Source organism: Oncorhynchus tshawytscha, linkage group LG04 (assembly GCF_018296145.1).
Source record: "Oncorhynchus tshawytscha isolate Ot180627B linkage group LG04, Otsh_v2.0, whole genome shotgun sequence".
Taxonomy (NCBI): domain Eukaryota; kingdom Metazoa; phylum Chordata; class Actinopteri; order Salmoniformes; family Salmonidae; genus Oncorhynchus; species Oncorhynchus tshawytscha.
In genome coordinates, this window is record NC_056432.1 from 61,652,617 (window position 1) to 61,673,653 (window position 21,037).

General features: G+C 41.6%; 2 protein-coding genes across 5 annotated transcripts in view; one reads left to right on the forward strand and one right to left on the reverse strand.

Annotated features, from left to right (window-relative positions):
- LOC112235746 (trans-1,2-dihydrobenzene-1,2-diol dehydrogenase-like) lies at positions 1-11,964 on the forward strand. Its single transcript, XM_024404268.2, has 7 exons — positions 1-186; positions 687-798; positions 1,015-1,178; positions 1,355-1,607; positions 9,401-9,525; positions 9,682-9,832; positions 11,098-11,964. The coding sequence occupies exons 1-7, from the start codon at positions 97-99 to the stop codon at positions 11,205-11,207; spliced, it is 1,005 nt and encodes a 334-aa protein (XP_024260036.1). The 5' UTR covers positions 1-96; the 3' UTR covers positions 11,208-11,964.
- The window catches only part of LOC112235745 (pyruvate kinase PKM-like), a 21,504-nt gene continuing 11,906 nt past the window's right edge, over positions 11,440-21,037 (reverse strand). For 3 of the 4 annotated variants that reach the window (XM_024404266.2, XM_024404267.2, XM_024404264.2), the window contains 8 exons: positions 18,816-18,947; positions 18,109-18,295; positions 17,648-17,918; positions 17,311-17,461; positions 16,992-17,144; positions 15,681-15,847; positions 14,136-14,317; positions 11,440-12,644 (listed from right to left, as the gene is read on the reverse strand). In XM_024404266.2, the coding sequence (XP_024260034.1) occupies positions 12,538-12,644; positions 14,136-14,317; positions 15,681-15,847; positions 16,992-17,144; positions 17,311-17,461; positions 17,648-17,918; positions 18,109-18,295; positions 18,816-18,947 (1,350 nt within the window). In that variant the 3' untranslated portion in view covers positions 11,440-12,537. Of the gene's footprint in view, positions 12,645-14,135; positions 14,318-15,174; positions 15,342-15,680; positions 15,848-16,991; positions 17,145-17,310; positions 17,462-17,647; positions 17,919-18,108; positions 18,296-18,815; positions 18,948-21,037 lie in introns of all 4 variants that reach the window. The other variant, XM_024404265.2, reaches the window with a different exon arrangement.

Sequence of the window (21,037 nt, forward strand, 5' to 3'; positions counted from 1 at the left end):
GTTGGTTACTCGCGTCAATGACGCTGTCTCGTCATTTCATCAAAACAGAGTCTGTCTCCACCTGCCTGTGAATAGTTACATGTTTTCTACGCCAATATGGCAACCAGGTGGGGAATCTGTAGCGCCGGGAAAATCAGCCATGATTTCACAGTGGCACTGAAAACCCTCCCTCCCGGAGACCATCAGGTACTTGTACCCGTTTACAGTAGACAGTGACACCCACCACCACAGACTTTATTATATTCGTGTTCAAGCCTCAGTTGGCTATCGTCGGCGTGGAGTTTCAAATGGACGTGAATGATCTGAACTGCTGTATGCGTTGTTTGTTGGCAACCTTGTACTTTACGAAGTTTCCGATTCCTGTTGGAACGTTCAACAAATTATACCCACCCGTTTTATGATCAGAAATCAGAAGGTTGCACTGCACCCATGTAGTTAACTTTAAGTAGATTGTAACAGTTACAATGTGGCCCATTGTAATGAATTTTTCGAGTTGCTGACATTACATTCTCGTTTACTGCCACACGGTACACTCTGCACAAATGAATGATTTACCATAAAACTCGAACTAAATGAGCATGTGGGGAAATGTAATATCGAAATGTGAAAGTGGCTTATTTAAAAGTCCCACATGCTACAAACATGTGATGAATGAATGAAAAAGCCCACCTTTTGGTCTTCCCTAGATTGTTGCTGTGGCAGCACGGAAACTACAGGATGCTGAGGCGTTTGCAAAGAAGCACAGCATCCCTCAAGCCTACGGCAGCTATGAGGAACTGGCCAGAGATCCAGAGATTGGTCAGTGTCTTGTCTCAAACATAATCTAGCCGTCACCTCAGGTGCTTTATGTTCCTCTCGGCGTGTGTAATATGCGTCAGAACAGTGTTTATTAGTGCCTTTTTATTATGCCATTTTTCTAAACGGCCTCATGTCCAGTAATACAATGTATTCCTCTTCTAATTCTTTAAAATGTATCCTTAATCCTGTCTCCTCATTGTCACTGTGTGTGGGTAGAGGTGGTATATGTGGGCACCATCCACCCATACCACCTGCCAGTTGGCATGCTCTTCATGAAGGCCCAGAAGAATGTGCTGTGTGAGAAGCCTATGGCCATGAACCTCAGAGAGGTACAAGAGCTGGTGGCCTCTGCTAAGATGAACAAAGTCTTTCTGATGGAGGTAAAACGGACAGTTACACCTGTGTCATTATGACCACGTCACATACCCAGCCAGTGTTTCAACAGCACTCAGGTGAAGGCAGCCCCGTGTGTGTTAAAAATAATACTTCATTCATCTTTGTTCATGTATTTGTGTTTAACCATAGTGCTCTCCCTCCTCCTCCCTTGATGCTCCAGGCAGTGTGGACCCGCTTCTTCCCAGCTTCTCTGGAGATCGAGCGCCTGCTGTCTCGGGGGGAGGTGGGTGAGGTGAAGATGGTAAAGGCAGACTTTGGGGTGCCCCTCATGCACGTGCCCAGAGCGGTGGAGAAGGAGCTGGGAGGAGGGGCGCTGCTGGACATCGGCATCTACTGCCTGCAGTTTATATGCATGGTGTACAATGGAGAGAAGCCTGAGTGCATCCAAGCCACCGGTGTCTGTCTGGAAACAGGTAGTGAGACAGCAATGGGACACTTAGAAACAAATACTAGTTGTAGATATTGGGGGTACTAGTGATCTACCTATTGGGGATATATTACTAGTGATCTACCTATTGGGGATATATTACTAGTGATCTACCTATTGGGGATATATTACTAGTGATCTACCTATTGGGGATATATTACTAGTGATCTACCTATTGGGGATATATTACTAGTGATCTACCTATTGGGGATATATTACTAGTGATCTACCTATTGGGGATATATTACTAGTGATCTACCTATTGGGGATATATTACTAGTGATCTACCTATTGGGGATATATTACTAGTGATCTACCTATTGGGGATATATTACTAGTGATCTACCTATTGGGGATATATTACTAGTGATCTACCTATTGGGGATATATTACTAGTGATCTACCTATTGGGGATATATTACTAGTGATCTACCTATTGGGGATATATTACTAGTGATCTACCTATTGGGGATATATTACTAGTGATCTACCTATTGGGGATATATTACTAGTGATCTACCTATTGGGGATATATTACTAGTGATCTACCTATTGGGGATATATTACTAGTGATCTACCTATTGGGGATATATTACTAGTGCTTTAGCTATTGGGGATATATTACTAGTGATCTACCTATTGGGGATATATTACTAGTGATCTACCTATTGGGGATATATTACTAGTGATCTACCTATTGGGGATATATTACTAGTGATCTACCTATTGGGGATATATTACTAGTGATCTACCTATTGGGGATATATTACTAGTGATCTTTATATATTACTAGCTATTGGGGATATATTACTAGTGATCTACCTATTGGGGATATATTACTAGTGATCTACCTATTGGGGATATATTACTAGTGATCTACCTATTGGGGATATATTACTAGTGATCTACCTATTGGGGATATATTACTAGTGCTTTAGCTATTGGGGATATATTACTAGTGATCTACCTATTGGGGATATATTACTAGTGATCTACCTATTGGGGATATATTACTAGTGATCTACCTATTGGGGATATATTACTAGTGCTCTACCTATTGGGGATATATTACTAGTGCTTTAGCTATTCTACCTATTGGGGATATATTACTAGTGATCTACCTATTGGGGATATATTACTAGTGATCTAGTGATTTACCTATTGGGGATATATTACTAGTGCTTTAGCTATTGGGGATATATTACTAGTGATCTACCTATTGGGGATATATTACTAGTGATCTACCTATTGGGGATATATTACTAGTGCTTTTAGCTATTTGGGGATATATTACTAGTGATCTACCTATTGGGGATATATTACTAGTGATCTACCTATTGGGGATATATTACTAGTGATCTACCTATTGGGGATATATTACTAGTGATCTAGTGGGGATATATTACTAGTGATCTACCTATTGGGGATATATTACTAGTGATCTACCTATTGGGGATATATTACTAGTGATCTACCTATTATTACTAGTGGGGGATATATTACTAGTGCTTTAGCTATTGGGGATATATTACTAGTGATATATTGGGGATATATTACTAGTGATCTACCTATTGGGGATATATTACTAGTGCTTTAGCTATTGGGGATATATTACTAGTGATCTACCTATTGGGGATATATTACTAGTGATCTACCTATTGGGGATATATTACTAGTGATCTACCTATTGGGGATATATTACTAGTGCTTTAGCTATTGGGGATATATTACTAGTGATCTACCTATTGGGGATATATTACTAGTGATCTACCTATTGGGGATATATTACTAGTGCTTTAGCTATTGGGGATATATTACTAGTGATCTACCTATTGGGGATATATTACTAGTGATCTAGTGATCTACCTATTGGGGATATATTACTAGTGATCTAGCTATTGGGGATATATTACTAGTGCTTTAGCTATTGGGGATATATTACTAGTGATCTACCTATTGGGGATATATTACTAGTGCTTTAGCTATTGGGGATATATTACTAGTGATCTACCTATTGGGGATATATTACTAGTGCTTTAGCTATTGGGGATATATTACTAGTGATCTACCTATTGGGGATATATTACTAGTGATCTACCTATTGGGGATATATTACTAGTGATCTACCTATTGGGGATATATTACTAGTGCTTTAGCTATTGGGGATATATTACTAGTGATCTACCTATTGGGGATATATTACTAGTGCTTTAGCTATTGGGGATATATTACTAGTGATCTACCTATTGGGGATATATTACTAGTGATCTACCTATTGGGGATATATTACTAGTGCTTTAGCTATTGGGGATATATTACTAGTGATCTACCTATTGGGGATATATTACTAGTGATCTACCTATTGGGGATATATTACTAGTGCTTTAGCTATTGGGGATATATTACTAGTGATCTACCTATTGGGGATATATTACTAGTGATCTACCTATTGGGGATATATTACCTATTGTGATCTACCTATTGGGGATATATTACTAGTGCTTTAGCTATTGGGGATATATTACTAGTGCTTTAGCTATTGGGGATATATTACTAGTGATCTACCTATTGGGGATATATTACTAGTGCTTTAGCTATTGGGGATATATTACTAGTGATCTACCTATTGGGGATATATTACTAGTGCTTTAGCTACCTTTGGGGATATATTACTAGTGCTTTACCTATTGGGGATATATTACTAGTGCTTTAGCTATTACTAGTGATCTACCTATTGGGGATATATTACTAGTGATCTACCTATTGGGGATATATTACTAGTGATCTACCTATTGGGGATATATTACTAGTGATCTTTAGCTATTGGGGATATATTACTAGTGATTTAGCTATTGGGGATATATTACTAGTGATCTACTAGTATTTGGGGATATATTACTAGTGATCTACCTATTGGGGATATATTACTAGTGATCTACCTATTGGGGATATATTACTAGTGATCTACCTATTGGGGATATATTACTAGTGCTTTAGCTATTGGGGATATATTACTAGTGATCTACCTATTGGGGATATATTACTAGTGATCTACCTATTGGGGATATATTACTAGTGATCTACCTATTGGGGATATATTACTAGTGATCTACCTATTGGGGATATATTACTAGTGCTTTAGCTATTGGGGATATATTACTAGTGATCTACCTATTGGGGATATATTACTAGTGATCTACCTATTGGGGATATTACTAGTGACTAGTATATTACTAGTGATCTACCTATTGGGGATATATTACTAGTGATCTACCTATTGGGGATATATTACTAGTGATCTACCTATTGGGGATATATTACTAGTGATCTACCTATTGGGGATATATTACTAGTGATCTACCTATTGGGGATATATTACTAGTGATCTACCTATTGGGGATATATTACTAGTGCTTTAGCTATGATCTACCTATTGGGGATATATTACTAGTGATCTACCTATTGGGGATATATTACTAGTGATTTAGCTATTGGGGATATATTACTAGTGATCTACCTATTGGGGATATATTACTAGTGCTTTAGCTATTGGGGATATATTACTATTGGGGATATATTACTAGTGATCTACCTATTGGGGATATATTACTAGTGATATATATATTACTAGTGATCTACCTATTGGGGATATATTACTAGTGATCTACCTATTGGGGATATATTACTAGTGCTTTAGCCTATTGGGGATATATTACTAGTGATCTACCTATTGGGGATATATTACTAGTGATCTACCTATTGGGGATATATTACTAGTGCTTTAGCTATTGGGGATATATTACTAGTGATCTACCTATTGGGGATATATTACTAGTGATCTACCTATTGGGGATATATTACTAGTGATCTACCTATTGGGGATATATTACTAGTGATCTTTACCTATTGGGGATATATTACTAGTGATCTATATTACTAGTGATCTACCTATTGGGGATATATTACTAGTGATCTTTAGCCTATTGGGGTGCTTTATATATTACTAGTGATCTACCTATTGGGGATATATTACTAGTGCTTTAGCTATTGGGGATATATTACTAGTGATTTACCTATTGGGGATATATTACTAGTGCTTTAGCTATTGGGGATATATTACTAGTGATCTACCTATTGGGGATATATTACTAGTGCTTTTGGGGATATATTACTATTGGGGATATATTACTAGTGATCTACCTATTGGGGATATATTACTAGTGATCTACCTATTGGGGATATATTACTAGTGATCTTACCTATTGGGGATATATTACTAGTGCTTTAGCTATTGGGGATATATTACTAGTGATCTTTACCTATTGGGGATATATTACTAGTGCTTTAGCTATTGGGGATATATTACTAGTGATCTACCTATTGTGGGATATATTACTAGTGTGCTTTAGCTATTGGGGATATATTACTAGTGATCTACCTATTGGGGATATATTACTAGTGATCTACCTATTGGGGATATATTACTAGTGGGGGGATATATTACTAGTGATCTTTTGGGCTATTGGGGATATATTACTAGTGCTGATCTACCTATTGGGGATATATTACTAGTGATCTACCTATTGGGGATATATTACTAGTGATCTACCTTTGGGGATATATTACTAGTTGGGGATATATTACTAGTGCTTTAGCTATTGGGGATATATTACTAGTGATCTACCTATTGGGGATATATTACTAGTGATCTACCTATTGGGGATATATTACTAGTGCTTTAGCTATTGGGGATATATTACTAGTGCTTTACCTATTGGGGATATATTACTAGTGCTTTAGCTATTGGGGATATATTACTAGTGATCTACCTATTGGGGATATATTACTAGTGATCTACCTATTGGGGATATATTACTAGTGCTTTAGCTATTGGGGATATATTACTAGTGATCTACCTATTGGGGATATATTACTAGTGATCTACCTATTGGGGATATATTACTAGTGATCTATCTACTAGTGATCTACCTATTGGGGATATATTACTAGTGATCTACCTATTGGGGATATATTACTAGTGCTTTAGCTATTGGGGATATATTACTAGTGATCTACCTATTGGGGATATATTACTAGTGCTCTACCTATTGGGGATATATTACTAGTGCTTTAGCTATTGGGGATATATTACTAGTGATCTACCTATTGGGGATATATTACTAGTGCTTTAGCTATTGGGGATATATTACTAGTGATCTACCTATTGGGGATATATTACTAGTGATCTACCTATTGGGGATATATTACTAGTGATCTACCTATATATTACTAGGGGATATATTACTAGTGCTTTTGGCTATTGGGGATATATTACTAGTGATCTACCTATTGGGGATATATTACTAGTGCTTTAGCTATTGGGGATATATTACTAGTGATCTACCTATTGGGGATATATTACTAGTGATCTTTTGGGGATATATTACTATGATCTACCTATTGGGGATATATTACTAGTGATCTACCTATTGGGGATATATTACTAGTGATCTAGTGATCTACCTATTGGGGATATATTACTAGTGCTTTAGCTATTGGGGATATATTACTAGTGATCTACCTATTGGGGATATATTACTAGTGCTTTAGCTATTGGGGATATATTACTAGTGATCTACCTATTGGGGATATATTACTAGTGATCTACCTATTGGGGATATATTACTAGTGCTTTAGCTATTGGGGATATATTACTAGTGATCTACCTATTGGGGATATATTACTAGTGATCTACCTATTGGGGATATATTACTAGTGCTTTAGCTATTGGGGATATATTACTAGTGCTTTACCTATTGGGGATATATTACTAGTGCTTTAGCTATTGGGGATATATTACTAGTGCTTTAGCTATTGGGGATATATTACTAGTGATCTACCTATTGGGGATATATTACTAGTGCTTTAGCTATTGGGGATATATTACTAGTGCTTTACCTATTGGGGATATATTACTAGTGCTTTAGCTATTGGGGATATATTACTAGTGCTTTAGCTATTGGGGATATATTACTAGTGCTTTAGCTATTGGGGATATATTACTAGTGCTTTAGCTATTGGGGATATATTACTAGTGCTTTAGCTATTGGGGATATATTACTAGTGCTTTAGCTATTGGGGATATATTACTAGTGCTTTAGCTATTGGGGATATATTACTAGTGCTTTAGCTATTGGGGATATATTACTAGTGCTTTAGCTATTGGGGATATATTACTAGTGCTTTAGCTATTGGGGATATATTACTTTAGTGCTATATTAGCTTTATTGGGGATATATTACTGGTGCTTTAGCTATTGGGGATATATTACTAGTGCTTTAGCTTTGGGGATATATTAAGCTATTGGGGATATATTACTAGTGCTTTAGCTATTGGGGATATATTACTAGTGCTTTAGCTATTGGGGATATATTACTAGTGCTTTAGCTATTGGGGATATATTACTAGTGATCTACCTATTGGGGATATATTACTAGTGATCTACCCATTGGGGATATATTACTAGTGATCTACCTATTGGGGATATATTACTAGTGCTTTAGCTATTGGGGATATATTACTAGTGCTTTACCTATTGGGGATATATTACTAGTGCTTTACCTATTGGGGATATCCTAGTACCGCAGCTAGCAATTGTAGAGAACACTAAGGTCATATCTTTATATTCCTCCACTTTTAAGATTTTAGTCCTTGTGTCAACTCCCTGCTTCTGATATATATTCCTGTGATATCAGTGTTAGTCTTCTCCCTGTTGTTTATAAACATTTAGAAAATGTACCTCTTATTTAACTAGGCAAGTCAGTTAAAATGAAATTCTTATTTACAATGATGGCTTACACTCTGTTGTCTGTTCTGTTGCCCTCTTTGGGTTCACTCAGAAGTCATTCCATTACACTCTGTTGTCTGTTCTGTTGCCCTCTTTGGGTTCACTCAGAAGTCATTCCATTACACTCTGTTGTCTGTTCTGTTGCCCTCTTTGGGTTCACTCAGAAGTCATTCCATTACACTCTGTTGTTTGTTCTGTTGCCCTCTTTGGGTTCACTCAGAAGTCATTCCATTACACTCTGTTGTTTGTTCTGTTGCCCTCTTTGGGTTCACTCAGAAGTCATTCCATTACACTCTGTTGTCTGTTCTGTTGCCCTCTTTGGGTTCACTCAGAAGTCATTCCATTACACTCTGTTGTCTGTTCTGTTGCCCTCTTTGGGTTCACTCAGAAGTCATTCCATTACACTCTGTTGTCTGTTCTGTTGCCCTCTTTGGGTTCACTCAGAAGTCATTCCATTGCCACTGAGGTTTAAATGACAATGGTCTCCTTTATAACCGTTTAGCTTGAGGTTTACAATGGTTAGCCTGTAAAAGTTGTGCAACAGCTGTTTTCGTATTACCTACTGAATCTGTAAATTCTGTCATGTTTAACCTAGGGAGAGGGCCAGTCTTTCTAGTTTTTCTTAGATTAGGCTTCACTCTCACCTCTATCACTTTTACTGTCGGAAAATATTTCGTCGTGCTATTCAGGTAGTCCAAAAGTGGAATGTTAATGACTACCTGCAACGACAGTGCTACTAAGCAAGTGCATGTTCATTACAATGCAGAGCTGTACACCCGTGTTCACTCTAGTTTGAATGGACGACATGGTCTGTGGAAATGACATGACGGAAGGACTACTGAAATGTTAGAGGGAGGGAACGTGTATCAATATGTGTTGAACATGTTAACAGGTGCATTTCTTTATCAGCCATGTCATTGTGTTTGTGCTAGGTGTGGATGAAGGCATGGTGGTCACCCTGAAGTTCTCCAGGAACAGAATGGCAGTGTTCACCTGCTCTATTGCTGTGGAGCTTCCCAACGACGCTGTTATCATTGGCACCAAGGGAACCATCAGGGTAGGTTCTACAAGGGACACACTCCTCCAAAAACACATTTGATACGTTGAATCAATGTCGCATCATAGCTAATTCAAACCACCTACTAATCATAAAAAGTCTAATTATACAGTATGTATTCTAGCGGTGGTGTACACTGTGTGTTAATTCACCTAGGTTCCTGAGCACATATGGTGTCCTACCTCCCTGGTGGTGAATGGGAAGGAGATTCAATACACTCTGCCTGAGCCCTACCTGCCCCTCAACTTCATCAACAGCACTGGGATGCGCTATGAGGCAGAGGAGGTGCGCAGGTGCCTGCTCAAAGGTACACTGATGAGACCGTAGATATAACAGTGTGCGACATGGATTGCCTTTCAACTAGCTCCCCGCCTTCCCTAAATGTTGAAGCAGTTACAGACCCATGTCTTGTTTACTCAGTGTGAAATCACAACAAGATGGCAGCAAACCATCTGAAATGCCCTCAACATGTCTCTGACATTCAGCTAGCTCAAGACTTCTGTAATGTTTCCTGAGACTACTCCACAGACAAAACAAACCACTGGCAAATTCAACAATGGGCCTTTTCGTGAAATAATAATACAAATATGTATGTGTGGAGAAACAATATTTGTGAGATGATTTGCATAGAGCCCCAACAGATCCAGAGATGGCGCAATCTCTATTGCCCTCCACACTGCCCTTTCCCACCTGGACAAAATAAACTTATGTGAGAATGCTGTTCAATGACTACAGTTCATAGTTCAACACCATAGTGCCATCCAAGTTCAGGTGGTAAGGGTAGGCATCCTGTATTCCCTGTTCACCCACAACTCCAACACCATCAAGTTTGCCATCGGCACGACGGTGGCAGACCTGATCACCGACAACGATGAGCATTGTGGTGCTAGGACACACTTTCCCTCAACGTGGGCAAGACAAAGGAGCTTATCTTGGACTACAGGAAACAGAGGGGGGGGGTTGAACACACCCCCATTCACATCAATGGAGCGGGATGAGAGCTTCAGGTACCTCGTTGTCCAAATCACTAAGGACCTATTATGGTCCAAACACACCACAGCAGTGCCTCTTCCCCCTCAGAAAGCTGAGAAGGTTTGGCATGGGCCCTCAGATCCTGACTAGCTACATCACTGCTTGGTATGGCAACTGCAAAGTACTAGAGGGTACTGCACATATGAGTGGTCCTTTGTCCCCAGCACAAGGTGCATATAAAGATCATGCTGTTTAATCAGCTTCTTGATAATCCATCCAACAGACAGGCGTGGCTTATCTTGGCAAAGGAGAAATGCTCACTAGCAGGGATGTAAACAAATTTGTGCAGTCTTATTTCAGCTCATGAAACCAATACTTTGTTGTTCAATAGATTTTAATTTAGCAAATATTTTACTTCAACTGTGCATTGTTGGGAATAGGCTCGAAAGTCTACACCGGTTATAGTCAGTGCATGTGACCAATAACATTTTATTTGATGTGTTCCTCAGAAAACAGTTGTACCTTCAGTGCAGATGTCTTGATGTAAGCTCTGCCAACATGTCAGACAATGCAATCTCTAGTGATTCTCGTGTCCTGTAGGCCTGAAGGAGAGCCCCAGGATGTCCCAGGCAGACTCTCTGCTCCTGGCTGAGGTGATGGATGAGGCACGCAGGCAGGTGGGAGTGGTTTACAGCCAGGACCGCCAGTGACCAACAGACCTTTGTTTAATAAAATGATCCATCATCAAAACACTTAATTGACTTTCCCTAATGTCATAGAATCTATGGAATCCTTTAAGACCACATTAAGAAAATGAACTGAGGCACATTTGGAGTATAAATTCTATGTAGTGTCAGTTAGTCAGTGGTGAGTAGCTCCAAGCCAGTCTGAGATGGCACCCAGTTAAGAGTACTGTTATACAAACATGACAAGAACAAGACAGGTGCTCATCTCTTTTAATGATTGAAATCCAGTAGTAAAGGACAACTCATTACACCAGTTAACATTGTGTTACACCCTACCCTCACAATCAAAGAAGCAGTTGGACATTTAGACACATACACACTAGGTCACCGACAGACAGGAGCAAGAGAAAAGAAGAGGTTGAGGGGGGGGGGGTCCAACTCATTTCTTATCCCCCCCCCCCACACACACACAGTGCCCTCTGAAAAACCCTCAAAGTACTGAATTCATACATCATTCATTTGAGAGAACCATGTAGCAGCTTACATACATACACAGTGGTTCTTAAGTGCCAACTTAGTTATGACCAAAATGTAAGGGCTTTCTAAGAATAATTCAACACAAAAAAAGTAACCTGTCAAACTATTATAAGACTTCTATGGTTAGACAAAATATATAGTATTAGATGCCCAGAATCTAAATTCACCTTTCACAAAAGTCAAGTATAATACAGAATGTAACATTGTCTACAGTAGATTGGGAGTGCAGAGAAAGTATACAGAACACAATGCAAATACAGACAGCACAACAAGGGGCTATGTTTGGGGGAAGAGTTTAACTGACAGGGCCTTAAAGAGCGGTTCGTCGGGTTGCCACCATTTTGTTTGCATTATAGGAATTGGAGTGTGTGTTTTTATTTTTACAAGTTACAGTATAGCAGGCTCTCTTAAGGTGTGCCCCGCCTGCCTCTCAAAACAGAGGTGCCTGGGACGCGCAGACCGACAGGCTAGGTTGTAGCTCTTTCAGTCTGGTTTGAATGTAAGAATCATACATGGTTTTGTTTGTGTGAATAAATACAGCCGTTTCTGGTGGGCGCGTACAGATACCCTGGAGACTGGGGGCGAACAGAGCACACCTACGTGAGGGGAACCCTGGGGTGGACTGTAGTGGGGAGATTTCCTATTGGTCGAGTCACCACCACTGGCCTGTTCTTGGGGAGGAAGAAAAGGCCAGGTGTTTGTTGTGGGCTGTACAAGTCTGTCTGAGCCCTGGTGTTGGGACAGGGAGCGGTGAGCAGAGGGACAAGGAGGGCAAGACAGTGGAGGGGTGAGAAGGGCAAAGGAGGGTAGTCATAATTCAAGGAACCACGACCACACGCATGGTGTTGGTATAGCCAGAGCCTGGGCGCCAACCGGTCAGGACGATCACCACATCTCCCTCCTTGAAGAAACCTCGCTCCTTGCCTGGAAAACAAAGAGCAAAGTTGTCAACACCACTCCTACTAGTGTTGTCACCACACCAGGATTTTTGACTTCGATACCAGGTTTAGTATTGCGATACAATGGCAAAAAAAATAAAAAATCTATAAAGTTGATCCAAAGTCAAAGAACAGCACTTGAGCCAGACAGAAACTAGTCTACTACACTGATCTGGCAAATCTCTGGGCATCTCAAGTTCAAGATTACATTTGGAATGTTTAAAATAAGTCAATTTATTTGAGACAGTCATGTATGAATCAATTATACAATCAATTTGACTTTGGTGAAAACAATCCAACTACATAAAACACGACAGTAGTCATTTATTTGAATAATAGGTCTTGATAAACTGTAAATCAAGATGTAGCCTAGGCCTGCTCACTGGATGCTTTGAGTTGAGCTTCTTCTGGCTGATTAACGTTTGTCACCTGGGGCTACAATCTGCTTCCCTTCAGGACTTACTTTATTGTACTGAGCAACATTTGCATAGAAGTAGTAATCTTTTTAAAAGGTGCAAGCTGTTTCTAAGACAGTCATTCATAAGGCACCTGCAGTCAGTTCGGCGAGGGAGAGACGATGAACCCAGGGAATGTTTTTGGTGACGATCAGATTTGAAGTTCTAGCGTAGTGAATTGATTTTAACTTAAGCTGTAAGCTGGCAAGGAAGGTTGGAAGATGCACTCCAATACTCTTTCAGGATAATTCGATACATGGGCTCCGATATGTGGTAGTTTGAAACTATTCTGTGTGATTCGGTTTGATTAGAGGAACGAATCGATGTGATACGACACTAGCATTTGTTGCACACACATTCCTTTTCCATTCCAAATTCAAATCTGATGCTAATGGAGCTCATGAGCTGAACCTGTCAAGAGTTGACTCAAATGCATGCAGTGAAAAACTAAGTCTGAAACCAAGAAATTAAACAAAAAACAGAATTTGGGAGAAGAGGTTTTATAGGCCCCCCATTGAGTGTTTTAATAACCATTATAAACTAGGTGGTTCGAGCCCTGAATGCAGATTGGCTGACAGCCGTATACCAAATGTATGACAGAACAAAGGGTGCTCTAATTACATTGGAAACCAGTTTATAATAGCAATAAGGCACCGCAGGGGTTTATGATAAATGGTTAATATACCACAGCTAAGGGCTGTTCTTATGCACAACGCACCGTGGAGTGCCTGGACACAGCCCTTAGCCATAGTTTTGGCCATTACCACATCTCCCCAGGCCTTATTGTTGAACTATTTTACCAGGTATATTGACAGAACAGTGCAATATTTTCTCTTGTACACTAATGACATGGAAGAGTTGCAGGGGAGAGAAGTGCGCCTATTTGAAACCTAGGATTGTAGACCCCTGGTTTAGACCGTCTGGAGTGAGCCTTTATTCTGGTAACACTAAAATACCATAAATATCCAGGAGATCATCTTACAGCTCATGAAATGATCTTTGTAATGGCTGTGGACTCTCACCCATTTCCATGGCGAAGTTGACCCTGAGGTCGACGTCCTCGGCCCAGACGTCGTGGGCAGGCTTGTTGTAGAGGACGGGGAAGATCCCGCGATACAGGTGGGCCTGGCGGGCGGTCTGGCCGTTACGGGTCACAGCAATGATGGGGGCACGGGGCCTGTACCTGGAGATCAGGTGGGCTGACCTGCACACAGACAACACAGCTCAGAGACTGTCAGCCAATGACACACCCAAGGCCTGCTGCCATTCCAATTTCAGATACTGGCAATATGGCTTGAACAAAGCCTACAGAAATCTATAAAGGGGGTAGATTTCTGAAACTTTTAATTAAAATGTATTTCTGAAATATTAGGAACCTAATGATTTCATTAGTAGAGGACCTACTCTATAGTAAAATAAATGTTTGCGTAAACCTAGTGTGCATTGATGTCAAGCCACAGTTAACATTTCATCCTGTTGGTTCTGTTGGGGTTACAAAGACAGTCACTCTAGATTGTTTGACCAAAGTCCGCACATTGAGAGTTAAAAATATTAGGAAAATGTCAAGGTTGAGCAGTCAAAAGGGTCGGTTGATGTGAGGGTGAACACAATTGAATGACTCCTGCAGTATTTTGTCAATACAGCCACAGAAATCTGTGGTGTTCCCAATAATGAATACACATTTTCTTCTTGTATTTATTATCTACAGATCTGTCTCTACAGAGTGGCCTCTGTCTGTGCAACCCATAATACTCCCCACCCACCCTTCTACAGCTCACATTACTGTCTCCACCCACACAGAGGGGTGACGTCTATCTGGGACCATGCAACCGTTCCCCACCAATCTAAAGTAGGGGAATAGGATGTTAAGGGTCAGAGTTGCATGTTCTGTAAGTCCCTGACCTGCTGCTGCCTGTCCCTCTCCTCCCTGCCTTCCTCTTACCTGCCGCTGCCTGTCCCTCTCCTCCCCGCCTGTCCCTCTTCTCCGCCTGTCCCTCTTCTCCGTGCCTTCCTCTTACCCCGCCTGTCCCTCTCCTCCCTGCCGCTGCCTGTCCCTCTTACCTGCCGGTCTTTGTGAGTACGACGAGGGCACTAGCACAGCACTTGAATGAGGACTCCACTGCGCCACAGGCCACGGCCTCAGAGGGGTCCCGGGTCAGGTGGGTGGTGCGCCGCAGCTCCTCAAACAGCTGTCTGTGAAAGGTGGCTGCCTCAGCCTCCCGAGCAATCTGAGTATGAGGGTGGGCCCGAGGCACGGGGGTTACACTTAGTCACACCACCAAGAGGCATGCCTCGCACCTGAGAGGCATGGCAAACGCTTATCCAGTCCTGGTCCAGTTAATTTAAGGAGTTAGGTGGATGTAACAGCTGTCAAGCAGAGGCACTACCAGATATGTACCCCATTCTTATAATGGATTCAACTTTTAGTGGTCTCCAGTTTGTTGTGACCGTAAACACCTGTAAACGTGTGCCATGCCCTTTCATTCAGTCCCTGTCTCTCCCTACTCTGGCTTCTCAAACCTCCTGAGTCCCCCTCCCGAACAGCTGTGCTACAGCCACCTGCCTACCTTCCAGAGTTAGTGAGCACAATGAACGCAGAGGACAAGATCTTAAAGGAGGCCTCCACAGCGCCGATGGCGATAGCCTCGGCCGGGTCGGTAGAGTGTGGTGCGGCACGCCGCAGGTCCTCGAACACCTGCCGATGAAACATGGCTGCCTCTGCCTCGCGAGCGATCTGGCACAGGCGAGGGCAAGATGTAGCAGACGGACAGGAAGAACACCAGACAGATGGATATAAGGAAAGAGTGATAGGAGACGAGATAGAGGGAGGGTAGGAAGTTTAGGTGAAAGGAATAGGATGAGATGGAGAGGTAGGCAGAGAGAAAGGGCAGAAATGTAGGTTTAGTCAGAGTGCAGTTTAGTGAGACAAGAACAAAACACACATGTTAAAACACAGCCAATGGGCCACCGCAGCCAGTGCATTTAGCTATGGCGTCTAACACATCACAGCATTACAAAAACACTAAACGGCTTTTATGATCCTATGCTAATTCTATAGTCAGTATCGGAATATAATTCTACATACCACCCAAACTGACTTTGCTCATTCAAACTAGTTAGCTGTGAAGAGGTTTTATGAGATGGGCAGGTAACTATAGCCAACTGGTGTTATAACATGCACGCCTTGCACAGTCACACATGAAGAGATAGTCAAACAGGAAATGAGAGGAATAAGAAGCATCTTTCAAAGTCTAATAAAAAAACTAAACAGAGGGAAAACATTCAAAGACCGTAAAAGAGAAGCTGTTAAGAGGCAGAGTTAGTCTGAGCGTAACATCAGCCCTTGCGTAGGACAGTGCCTTCAGTTGACAAACAATGCATTCTTAAGAGGTGAAAACATGTTAAAGCGTGAAGGACTTGGTGCTGCAGCGAACCCATAAGCAGCTGCTCAAGGACTGCTGAGTCACTCCTGCCTGCATCCAGAGAGGAGTGCAGCAGCTGAACTAGAGTCAACTGTTAAAGGCCTGAGTAGAAGGAAATGAGGGCAGCGTCAGCCACATTCTCCACCCATGTCCTACACTCTGTACTATTAAAACCAGGTGAGCAACCATTCTATGGATCATTATGAGTCAATATAATTCCGGCTGAATCCAGACTGCTTTTGCTGACCCTGACAAACATCACATAACATAAAACACGAACAAATAAAAAAGTGGAAATGCGTGTTTGACTTCCATCTGCAACATGACTTCCAGTAGCCCTGACCCTGCTGTTGATAGGTCTACACAGTGTAGGTCAGGACTAGTGGTAGTCGAGGGCTGATGAGATCCAGACTGAAGGACAGTACTGGAGGCTAACTGTAGGGGGCACTGTCTCACCATGTGCTGTGTGCGGACAGCCTCCAGGGGGTAGTCTCCCTTGGCGGTCTCTCCACTCAGCATGATGCAGTCAGCTCCATCCAGCACGGCGTTGGCCACGTCACTGCCCTCAGCACGGGTGGGCCTGGGCTTCTTGATCATGCTCTCCAACATCTGTGGAAAGGACAGGGATTCACAATGTCAGGCTACCAACAGTGTAATAACACGCACAACCTTTCACATCACAACAAACTGTAGCATCCCTGTGGAAATAGAAGCGTCTCCCGTTTATATTTATATATAAAAAAATATAAAAAGCTGTCAACACAAGTAAACTGACCTGTGTGGCGCAGGTGATTGGCTTGCCGGCTCTGTTGCAGCGGCCAATCATCATCTTCTGGGCCAGGAACACCTTCTCTGTGGGGATCTCAATTCCCAGGTCACCACGGGCAACCATGATGCCATCACTGGCTTCCATGATTTCATCAAACCTGCACAGGGGACAGGAAACCGGATTCAGATGTAGTATTCGGATTTAACATTTCCATCGAGTTGGTGAATGTGAATTTAGTGCTGAACATCAAGATTTTGGGCACTGGCCAGTCGAGCACAATTTCTAATATCCAAGGGTCCAAAATAAGCTTGTATTTCTGTGCATTTAATGCCATCACACAGACCTGCGCACTCCCTCATGGTTCTCCAGCTTGCTGATGATCTTGATGTTCTTGCCCTTCTCTCCCAGCACCTTCCTGACAGCGTGCACGTCGGCTGCTTTACGGATGAAAGAGGCAAACACCATGTCCACTCCTTGCTCCACGCCGAAGGTCAGGTCAGAGATGTCCTTCTCAGAGACAGCAGGCAGGTCCACAGCAGCACCAGGCAGGTTCACACCCTTCTTACTGCCCAGGGTCCCTCCATTCTCAATCTCACACATCAGGTAGTCACCACCTGGGGACACACATTGGAGAGGAGACACTTAACTGTTATCTCCAGGCAATAAAGAATAGGAAAGGACCATCTGCCCATTCTTTACTCAACCAAAGGTTCAGTAAGTGAGGAGATTCTAGGGCTCATAGATCCTCAAAGGAATACTCTCTAGTCTATTCAGCTCTTAAGTGGGAGCCAGACATGGGCTCACCGATTTCCTTGACCTGGAGGGACACGAGTCCATCGTCGATGTAGATCTTGCTGCCCTGCTCCACCACCCTGGTGATGTTCTTGTAGTCCAGCCACAGATTGTCTTCATCACAGTTCTCCTGGTAGGCATCATCCAGGGTCAACTTGATCATGTTGCCCTTCTTCAGCTCCACCTCAGACGTGCCACTCTGACACACACACACACACACACACAGGACCATGGATGAGTCTCAATAGGAACCATGACTATGGGGGTTCAACCACTCAATGGCTCATTGAAGACTTTGAAATTGGTCAAGAAAACTCTCAAGCTTGTAGTAGTCCAAGATATCTTTACCACAAGCCATTCAATGTCATACAGATGTAGGATCTTAATTTGATCACCCAGTTGCAGGAGAACTTTCCTGCAATGCAGGAAATGTAAAACTTGTTGTATATTTGAGGTTTAAAAGGCTTATGAAATTTCAGGCTTGATTTTGCCTTAAGAAAAGGAGGATCAACCCCTATATAAATGCAAAGTAACTATAATCCACATTTCCCGTTGCTGCAGGATTATTTTCCTGCTGTAGCAAACTGGCTCAAATTAAGATCCCACATCTGTACTCAATATTTAGTGCAACAAAATGTGTAGTAAATATTTGATAGGGCCTCCAATCAGTTGATGTGTGCTGGGAACATGGTAGTTAAGTGTTGGTTGGTTCTACTCACTCCTTTGATAAGTCCAGTCCTGATCTCAGGTCCCTTTGTGTCCAGAGCGATGGCCACGGGGCGGTAGTGGATGCTGCCAGGCTCAAAGCTCTCACAGGCCTCACGCACATTCTTAATAGTCTCACAGTGGTACTGTGCAGAGAATATAATAAGAACAAAAATAAAACATTCTATAAGAAGGAAATCATTTATGAACAGGCTTGTACATTTAACACTAAAGCAACAATGTGTCAGCCAGATAGACATTTTATTTCAGTGACAATGTGAGAGATGGCCCAGGCATGGGAAAACTCATGTCGGAGGGTAGAAACCTAGTGTAGGTGTAATGAGTCACGCAACTGACCATAATCAGCTGACAACATATCAGGGCAATAAGAAGATGCATAATCTTATAACCAGTGGTGTAAAGTACTTAAGAATACTACTTAAGTAATTTGGCAACTTTTACTTTACTACATTCCAAACAGAAAAATGTACTTCTTACTCCATACATTTTCCCTGACACCCAAAAGAACGTTACATTTTGACAGTAAAATTGGCCTATTCACACTTATCAAGAGAACATCCCCGGTCATTCCTACCACATCTGATCTGGCAGACTCGCTAAACAAATGCTTTGTTTGTAAATTATTTCTGTGTTAGAGTATGCTCCTGGCTATCCTTCAAAAATAAATAAGTGCTGCCTGGTTTGCTTAATAAAGGAATTAGAAATATATACACTTACTTTTGATAAGTACATTTTGGCAAATCCATTTACTTTTGATACTCATTTTTAAAACCAAATACTTTTACTTTAGTAGTATTTTACTGGGTGACTTACTTGACTCATTTTCTAACAAGGTATCTTTACTCAAGTATGGCAATTTAGTACTTTTCCCCCACCACTGCTTATAACTACTACAAACAGGGTCATGCGTGCGACAGAAATATGACGCAATCCAGGATGTGGTCTAGACAACCGTTACCAGTAGCGCAAATATCCATCTAGCTACCCTCTGTATAGGTACCACTGAGAAAGTTCAAATGGTTTTCAATTAAGGCTAAGATGTTCTGAAGCGCAATAGAAAACATTCTCCCCGGATTTCTAGGAAGAGGTCACTTAAACGGGTCATATTTTCAGCTACAACATGCAGTACAGAGTAATTCATTTATGTAAACAGTGAGAGTCAAGAAGGTAAATGCATTTCGCAGAGGTTGACATTAACTGTTGCCCGATTGCCCTGGGCAGGTAAACGGAACAGTAGAGCAGGTGGAAAATCTGTGTGGCTACCCGATTGGACAGGTAAAATTGATTCTTCTGTTCCATTTGTTAATGTTCATTAGCGAATCGCAACAAAAAAAATAAACCAAGGCCAAGCCATTATACAGTTATTTCCCCTACAATGCCGACCGCTCCCTCTAGATCACACACACGCTCCCATTAGGCCTGCAGAAATACTGCCTATAAAACATATCCATCTGATGGGATACACAAAACTGTAGACAAGCTACATTCCTTTCCCCTGCATGTCTCACCCAATGCCGACCGCTCCCTCTAGATCACACACACACTCCCATTAGGCCTGCAGAAATACTGCCTATATAACATCTGATGGGACACAAACTACATGCCAAATCATCAACGCTTTATCACAAATAAATGGTCTGGTGGATTGAAGTTGGCCTGTGTTCCAACCACGTGCTGCATTTTTGTGAATAATTGGTGTGTCTATTTTCCAGTGGTATTTTGCAAACTGCTAGTGTGCCATTAAGCAATTGATTACAACCCCCCTGTAAAAAGTCAGTGGCTAGAGATTGAAGAAAAACACCAGCTGGATCATCAAAAACTTCATTCCAGGCCCCATGTTGGAGTGAAAGAATTCCATTTATGGCATGTGCAAAGCCAAATAAAATTGTTGGGCAAGTAACCATAATCTTCAGGCATGTGAAAACTGCTCCCAACTTGCCAGATGAGCAAGTGCCCATGAAAGCTTAATGTCAACCCCCGATTTATGGCTAGTCCCCATTTCAGATTAGACAACACACTTGGTACAATACCCTTTATCAGTTGTAAACTTGTGTGGTTAACACAACCTTATTCACAGACAGCATGACCTGGATATGTACAAATAGTTAAAATACACTACTACAACCTGCCTGTCCACATGTACATCACAACTATACTAATGGTCTTGAGTGGCAGTGCTAGCACTACCCTTGGAGACAGCTGCCCCAATTGGCTC

What these genes read in the sequence shown, in the direction of transcription:
- LOC112235746 (XM_024404268.2), top strand. Translation starts at nt 97, where the DNA reads ATGGCAACCAGGTGGGGAATCTGTAGCGCCGGGAAAATCAGCCATGAT. An exon ending in GCACCAAGGGAACCATCAGG is followed by an intron (nt 9,526 to 9,681) that starts GTAGGTTCTACA and finishes TAATTCACCTAG; the next exon opens with GTTCCTGAGCACATATGGTG. An exon ending in GCGCAGGTGCCTGCTCAAAG is followed by an intron (nt 9,833 to 11,097) that starts GTACACTGATGA and finishes CGTGTCCTGTAG; the next exon opens with GCCTGAAGGAGAGCCCCAGG.